An 8621-nucleotide genomic window follows, 5' to 3' on the forward strand; every position below is an offset into this window, starting at 1 on the left:
AACTGTTCAATCAAAAAAAATTTTTTTTACCATCTCTAGCTGTGACCACTGTCTGTCATGCTGAACAATATTATCTCATTGATTCCTTGTGCTCCCCTGTGTCTGGATCTACTCATTGGCTTGTATATTATAAGTTCTTTGGGAAATGGACTGACCTTTTTGTTCTGTTTGCACAGCACCTAGCATAACGAAGTCCTGGTCTGTGACGGGGCCTCCTAGTTGCTACTTCAATACAAATGTTAAATTTAATAATAATCTCAGTTAAAGTCAACAGTATTACATTGTGTAAAACCAGTTGAGAGCAGAATCAGGCCCATTATCATTTTTGAAACACCAAGAGCAGCCAAGTAGTTTCAGTGTAACATGACTTATTTCAGATCAAGGACAAATCTAAAAAGCGAGAGTTTGTGTTCTCACCAGTGAAAGGAAATAAAAATAAAAGTAAAAAAATAAAAGTTAAAAAAAAATTTAAACAAAACTAAATTTTCATTTCTTTTGAGCCTGTGTGAATTATACTTACTTTTTAAAAATCAACACTAGTCAGTACACATTGGCAGAGTTCATAGAAATGGGCAGTATACAGAATACCAAAGCACCACAGCTTTATGGCTATATGCACCACAAAACAGAAGGAGGAGACTGCACAAGGGTTACTAGTAAGTATCCTACTTGCTTTTTCAAGTCAGTTGTTCCTAGCCTCTGAATGCCGCTTCATGTAGAAGAGGTTCTTTCCCTAGCAATCCAGTTTTCCATTGCATTTGGAGTAAATAACCAAGGCTATTTAAATACTTTCAAGAGCTTTCTCTGATCCCCCAAATCTGATTATTATTGAACTGTATATTCATTCTGAGGGAGGTAGTGGGGGGAGAATATCCCCTTTTTTAGTAATATATAAAGGGGTCTTGGACCCACTCATGGACATGTGGTCTGCATCGGGGGAGGTTGATAATCATTAGTGTGAAGGAGGCTCAGATTTTATGGGAGAAGAGCTATTCATTTTTAGTGTAAGTGGACTCCTCTTAATTATGTGGGGTCTGTATTGAGAGAGGATCATCCCCCTTCTCCACAAACTCACCACTAACATAGAAGGGGCTCAGATATTTTTACAAGTGTGCTTTTTCCTTTTGTGTGTGGTTGGAGGATCATCTTCCCCACTAATGTGAGAGTTGTTCTGGAATATAGAGGGGAATAATTTACCTTGGATACCTGTCTATGATGGGATGGATGTTGCATCAGTGTACTTGTGGAATTGATTTCTATCTGAGAAGTCAATGCCCATTTAAATGCCTTAGTGCATACTCACCAATCCACAAGCTACTCATTGATTTCTGCGAGCCATTTCTTTATCTGCTTCACAAAACCTTCATCCACTTCAAAGTAAACTGCCTAAAACAAGAAGCCGAGTTAATGAAAAACAATGAGAGTTCTGTAGCACTTTAAAGACTAACAAATTTAATTTCAGCAGGCATAAGCTTTCGTGAGCTTCAGCCCACTTCCTCAGATGCAAACTGCATCTCTCGTTTTTGCTGTATACAGACTAACATGGCTACCCCTCTGGAACTCAAGTTAATGAAGAGAGTGAAGATTCACATGAGCTAGAATCTAAGAACTGATCACTTTTTGGGTCTAATAAGCCCCATCAGTTATACTCTTTCCTATTTTGGGGGTGGAGGGGGGTGAAACTTAGCCAGTTTAAGTTTTTCTGAATTCTGGCTCAACAAGGGAGGGATTTTCCATGAAATCAGAGAAAGTGTTCAGAAATAACTGTTTCAAAGTCACCTTTTGTTTCCCTGGTTTATCCCATATTTGGCCAAGAAAAGTGAGGCCCGGTACCCAGCTGGAGAGCATTTCTCCGTTTGTTGCACCTGAAAAGCTCTGTGGCATTCAAAAGCTTGCCTCTTTGGCTAACACAAATTGGTCCAATAAAAGATATTACCTCATCCATCTTGTCTCTATTATGTAACAGTCATGGATATGCATTTGTTTCTTGTTTGAGCAGAGTATTAATATTGCTTTATATTCTATAAATATCTAAGGCCTGCTTCTCTTCTGTTATCCTGAGGTAAATCACTCCACCAATGTAAAACAAATGCAAATCAAAATAGAACTATGCCCCTAGGGAGCCCTTGCTAAATGGAGATTAGGTGAAGGAACCAGACTGACCTGCTCTGATTCAGCAATGCCATATCTCATCATTGTGGCAAAATGTTCGCAGTTAGACATAACTAGATTGTAGTCCATATTCTTCCCCACCAGGTGCTCAGCTCTCTTTACAACATGAGAAAGAGGTAATGGAGGGTGCTTTTTATCTAATTTGTTGTTCACAGCATAGCTTGAAGCACCAGCCACGTTCCTCAGACGCTCCTTTTGCACTTTGGCTTTGAAGAATTCTCCATGAAGCATATTATTCAATCCCTCTTTCAACTCTTTAAAAAAAGAAAGAAAAAGAAAAGGAAAAAAAAAGAGGACAGACAATGGGAGGTGAAAGAGGGTTGAAAGTTTGCACAGCAGAGCTGACAGGAGTGACTAGATTCATGTAATTAAGTGATATTTTTGGCTCAGTGGCTGAACTGGAAGAAAAGAATCAGAAAAGAAAGTTTGTTTTGGGTTGAATGAGATGTTTTGTTAGACTCAAAATGAGATTCCTTCATTACATTTTGGTTAGTCTTTGAGTAGATTTTTACCCTAATTTCATTATTCTAAAAAAGTTAGCTAGATTTCAAAACACAAACATTTTGTTTAGAAAATGTCAAAACAAAATGTTTCAACTTTTTAAAAATTATTTTTTAAGCTGAAACTATTCACCAGTTTGACCCAAACTTGTAAATAGTTTTGGTTGACCCAAAACTATGTTTTTCAGTGAATAAGCTATTTGTCCAAAACATTTCAGCCAGCACTAAGTGATATCTAGAAGGGCAATACTTAGTGTTGCTCCTCTTGGCTGGCTTAAGAAGAGCAGCTCCTGACTGAGATCTGAGAAACCTACAATATCTCTGGCTGGATGTAAGAGGAAAGGTTGTTTGGTGGTTAGGAAGCTATCCTGGGATTGGGGAGCTTTGAGTTCAAGACTCTGCTATTCCACAGACTTACTTTGACTTGTTTGGGACACTTAGGCCTGGTCTACACTGGTGGTTTAATTTGAATTAAAGTCCCTTAATTCAAATTAATTACTCCCGTGTCTACACTTGCGTATTGTTAATTTGAATTAAGGAGCCTTTAAAATTGAATTAATAAAACCACCTCTGCAAGTGGATTAGCACCTGAAGCGCATCAGTTAATTCGCATTAGTGTGAGTGTGGAAGCAATGGGACTTAATTCGAATTAATTGGCCTCCAGACTGTATCCCATGATGTCCCGTTTTCAGTACCCTGCCCCAAAGCAGCCCTGGGAAGATTTAAATCTTCATTTTCTGCGGTGAATGGGTTTAAAATCCAAGCTGCGATCACCCCCCGCACACACACACAACAAGCCCTTTGCAGTTTGTCCCTTTAAGGGTTTGAAAATTCACCCCCCCCCCTTCCCACGTGGTGAATGTGTTTTAACTGCCCAGCAAGCCCTTTGCAGTTTGTCCCTTTAAGATTTGTCCCTTTAAAAGTTTAGCCCTTTAAAGTTTGTCCCTTTGAAAGATTTTACCACTCACCCCACTTCCGGCATGGAGAATGCCTTTTAAATGCTAGCAGTCAGAGGAAATTCTTTGCTACATTGGCCACTGAAACAATCATGGAAATTGATACTTTCTTAAGAGTTTATTCACAGTGCTACATGTGGATGCATTATATCATGCTTTCCATCAGTGAAATGGAAACATTTGTATCACTGTATTAATATACTAACTGACTCCGTTGTTATTTATCTTACATTCTACAGACTCCTGTAGAATCAAAATCAAAGGCAAGCAATATACAGGGGGTGGTGGGGGGAGCATAAAAGGCAAACAGCATACAGTTCTAAAGTAATTCAGGATAAGCTGCGATGTATTTGTCACTCTCAAAATGAGAGCATAGTTCAGCTGGCTCCATGTGCCTGCAGCAATGGCGATCGGGGGAATAAAAAAACAGCATGAAAATCCTTTTCTTGTTTGTTTTGGGATGGGGGAAGCAGCGCTGCATCCTGGGATGATGACACTCGTCACAACAGCCTCTATGGTTAGTTGCACTGTGGGATAGCTTTCCACATTGCACTGCTTTCTAATTTGAATTAAGGCTGGCCAGTGTGGACGCAAGAAACCAGCACAAACACTGTAGTGTGGACAGTCTGCAGCGCTTTCTATAAATTACTTTCTGTAATTCGAATTAAGCTAATTCGAATTAGTGCTGTAGTGTAGACATAGCCTCAGTCTGTCTCAGTTTCCCACCTGTAAAATGGGGATAATAGCACTTCCCTACTTTACAGGAAGGGTGAATATATTAGAGAGTGTGAGATGCTTAGATAGTATGGTAATGGAGGCAATATGAGTATGTTAGCTAGATGCAGTTGAGACATTAAGCACTACTGATGAACTAAAATTTTGAGGGAGCGATGGAAGGGTCAGATTTGGGCCTAAATCTGAACTGAGCAAATTCTGGGCCCAAACTGTTTTGAGCTAATTGTGGAGACTGAATCTTCTTTAGCTGTGCCAGAGCCAAGGAAGGGTTAACAGAGCTCTGAGTGATCAGGGACTTTTGTTTTGTGATTTAAGTGCAAGAAATTGATAGGGTTCTCCTGACTCTGAGACTACGTACAGCTTTGAAAATCAGAGATCATAGGCAGGAGGGAGAGCAGACGGCACAGTTTTGGTTATTGCCTTTTCACAAGTGTGCTTCCCCCATATTGCCACCCAACCTCAATGTGCTTTAGCCACATACCAAGAGTGAAATGAGTGCCTGGGTGAGTGAGTGAGTGCCTGGGTGAAACAAGAGTTCAATTTCCAGGACCCATTCAGTCATTCATCTATCTAATGAGAATGCCAAGGGACCAATTAGTGTAAATTGAAATGACAGGTCATGTGCTGTGCACACCTGTCCCACGGGGAACTGAGGTGAGATCATTTTCACACCTGAGCCAAATTATCATCAGAGTAGAATAATTTTGGATTATTTGGTAATCAATGAAAGGATTAATCTTTTTATTCTTCTTTACCTGGAAATGTGAAGTGGATCACATGTCCCTTTCCCACATAGATGGCCCAGTGCTGGTATCCCATTCTCTGAAATTCAATCAGATCTCCAGGATCTAGTTTTATTGCTGAAGTAAGGAAATCCCATATATCCCGTATCTGAAAAGGAAAGAAAGATTGGTTGTTAAATCTTCACTAAACAGAATATTTTTCTTTAAAACTTAAGAAAAATTAACTGCAACACATGGGAACCCAGAAAAATCTAATGGCAAATATCATATTTTAAAGATGTGCATGTGGCTTCTCCTGACTTGGTCCAGGAAGAGTCATCTCCCATCCAAGACAAGCGCAACTGAGTTCCAACCATCTTATCCAGGAAAAAGTGAATCCTATCAGAGACTACTCATCGCAATTTCTACTGGCTCTGCCCAGGGGAAAATAACTTAAATTTTCTCACAACATACAGCTTCTACTGACTTGGCCCAGGTGGGAGGAGGCTGTTATCTGAAGTATGTTCACTATGGGACAAATCCAGATCCCACCACCCTGGTGGTGGAAGTCCTTTTAGCAATGGAAATAATGCTACATTCAGTGCATACACGCAAAAGTTAGATTTAAAAAACACTTGCTGAAGGTTACAATGAAACACTACTTTCATTCTTAGAATTCAGAATGATAACACACAAGAACCCCAAAACAGAGAGAGACAAAGCAGGCTGCTCCTTAAGACAGAGAGGCACAACTCACCTCACCCTACTAAAGGCTGGTTGGCTGCAGACTGACTTCTGCTAGACCCAGCTTCCATGTGAACCCACAGCCTACAAGGAGGACCAGAAAACCCCCCTGAAATGTGCAATGACAGCTTACAAGTTTAACATACCAATAGGATGGAGCAGCTTCCTCAGAGCAGAACCACTGCCTATTACTGCCTTGTGGGGAGGGTTTCTTCTTCCATCTGCAGATCTCTCCAGAGCTCAGCTACTCAGGCTTGGCACTGTGGAGTAGATCTGACTGTCTCCCATAAACTCAGGCAGGGAGAGTCTCCTTTTCAGTTAGTTAGTTACCATACAATAGAGGGGTCATTTCTTATGGGCCAGCAGGGACAGTTGCATGCTCCCCTGCTCAACTTTTCATACATCTGATTTCCACTTTATGCCCCCACCCTGACTTTGCAAGATATCACCTACAATGTTCCATATGCTGACAGAACTTTATCCTTCCCCAGAATTTGTCTGAATGATGCCTATGGCTTACAGAACCAACAAACGTGGTAAGATACTCAAGAACTAAGTAAAAAACAGCAGCAGACTAGGGACTGGTTGAAATGCTAGTGTCAAGTCTGCTGCTGGTGCTCAAGTGTCACACGGCATGGAACAACAGCTGCTTTATGCTGAGTGAGCTCTGTGGTGTTAGTCAAAGCCCCTGGGAGTCAGGATATGTCCCTTGTTATCACCTCTCTGGCAGGAGCACATCACAGGGATACCCCTTTGTCCTATTTAATGTAAGTCCTCTACCCAATATTCTTCTAACTCCCCCACTCCATATACACATACCTTGATGGGACTGAAAGCTCCAGCTGAGATGACAGAGGAGGTGGGACAGATTTGGGTTTGGGGGACTTGGGTTACACACAGCCAGGGGCCCTGCAAATAATTTGTACAGGGCCCAGATTTGTTTAAATTAGCCTTGGGATGCACACACATGGAGGGTCCAGTCATGGAGAGAGGGGAGCGCATAGGAATGGTCTCTGCTTACTGATGAAGTTTAGCTTTAACGTCACATCCGTGATGCACCGACATACCATGAGAGAATCGACTGCACAGGGGAAGAAATGTACTTACCCATTCCATGTTTTCACTCTCTTTCCGGATTACTCTGAGCTTCTTCTGTGAGATAGGCTTTATAGTCCTTTTTTTTCCTGACAGCAAGAATACGTGACTGCACAGAAAACAGTTACTCCTCTTCTCCCAGCTGGTTCCAGCTGAAGTGAGGCATGAGGTGGGGTGATACGGCCAGTTTTGTTTATCGCTAAAAGGCTGAATTCCAGGAATGAGTATTGTTTCTTTCAGTTCCTTCTGGTTTCAAAGACTTTCAGGTTTTTTCTTCAAACCCTGAGCAGAGTCCAAGTTCATTGTCATCCTGAAGTGAATTTTAAGGCATTTTACTTTAAGGCACAGCTCTGTGTTGGTCAGAATGCCTCCCAGGAGTTCAGAATCAGCACACCTTTTGGAGTGTGCAGCGTTTTCCCCAAGCCCTATGATATTCCAGCTTCACCCCATAGGCACCCCTATGGGAGGCAGTCCTTAAGGTCACCTGCACTCAGGGACTACAAGTGCACCTGATCCCTACGTGGGCCAGTCAAGAGAGGGAGCAATCTCTTTGTGCCTTACTCATTCTGCCTCTGCCTCATCTTATTTCATATTTAACTAGATATGATGTTAAATGAGGTTAGCTGGTTGGATCTCACACCTTCTCCCCCTGGGCTTTAATTCAAACCAATTTAGCACATGCCAGAGTAAAAACTTGCTTAGTCTTGATAAGTGTTTTAGAATGTGTTAGTTAGCTCAAACTGGCTAGCATAATTTCATATCCCAGCTTTAAATTCTAGTCAATGCAAGGCAATGCAATACCTCAATAGAGTTAACTTAACACAGTCATATTCCCGCCTCAGCTACAACATGACCAACTAAAATGATCTTAAATTGTGTCCAGTGTGCTAAACAGCTTTTTCAGTCAAATTAAACAGACCTGATTGGGCTAACAATGGGGAAACAGTACCCTTTTTGCCCTATATGGAGCACCATATAATTTTTCAAGGAGAAAAAATTGGAGTTAATTAAGACAATTAACCTCCCAATTTAACTTCATCCTCTTTTCCTAATCTAGAAAAATCCATAAAGATGAGCACAATCTTGCCCGGATTGGGAATATAGGGAAAAGTGGGTAAGATAAAATAAGAATTTAGTTTTAACATTCTCCAGTTGTCTACCTGTAATATTATGACTTAATCTTTAGTAGCACTGGAATATATTTTCCCTCAAATTGCACAATATTTTTAGGGCTATCAATTAACAGTAATTAAGTCAAGCGATTAACTCAAAACAAATTACATTAAAAAAGTTGTGATTAATCACAGTTTTAATGGCATTGTTACCCAATAATAGAATACCAATTTAAATTTATTATAAATATTTTTTGGATGTTTTTCTACATTTTCAAATATATTGTTTTCAATTACAGACAGTTATTGTTTTCAATTACAGACCTCACCCTATCTCTATTCAGGTGTCCCAGGACAACAGGCTACCATTTGCCCTTCCTCAGGGTACTCCCATACCTATCGCATACCATATTACAACCTCCTAATCTCTTCCCATGGCCTTTTTATAGGCTTCTTCTAGAAAGTCCTTTCCCTTTGTGGAGATCCAGAGCTCAAGTTCATCATTTCCTTTCCCGCTCCGCATCCTGTCCTCCAGGCTCTTTCTCCTTCTGGTTCTTCTGAGAGTTTCTTAGCAGGAAGAACCAC

The 8621-nt window shown here is 40.7% G+C and overlaps 1 protein-coding gene across 1 annotated transcript; it reads right to left on the bottom strand.

The window, feature by feature from the left end:
* Positions 1-1314: 1314 nt before the first annotated feature.
* LOC137160418 (phospholipase A and acyltransferase 3-like) lies at positions 1315-6989 on the bottom strand. The gene is made up of 4 exons (XM_067558977.1): positions 6937-6989; positions 5119-5254; positions 2164-2426; positions 1315-1386 (listed from the first exon to the last, which is right to left on the bottom strand). The coding sequence occupies exons 1-4, from the start codon at positions 6943-6945 to the stop codon at positions 1315-1317; spliced, it is 480 nt and encodes a 159-aa protein (XP_067415078.1). The 5' UTR covers positions 6946-6989.
* Positions 6990-8621: the final 1632 nt, after the last annotated feature.

The sequence above is a fragment of the Emydura macquarii genome, unplaced genomic scaffold (genome assembly GCF_026122565.2).
Source record: "Emydura macquarii macquarii isolate MOO-44397 ecotype Brisbane River unplaced genomic scaffold, CSIRO-AGI_Emac_v2 contig_2205, whole genome shotgun sequence".
Lineage (NCBI taxonomy): Eukaryota > Metazoa > Chordata > Testudines > Chelidae > Emydura > Emydura macquarii.

Excerpts from the sequence above, each read along its gene's own strand:
- LOC137160418 (XM_067558977.1), bottom strand. Across the intron at positions 2,427-5,118 it reads GATCCACTTCACATTTCCAG|AGTTGAAAGAGGGATTGAAT; the intron begins GTAAAGAAGAAT and ends CTTTTTTTAAAG. Across the intron at positions 1,387-2,163 it reads GCATTGCTGAATCAGAGCAG|GCAGTTTACTTTGAAGTGGA; the intron begins GTCAGTCTGGTT and ends TTCTTGTTTTAG.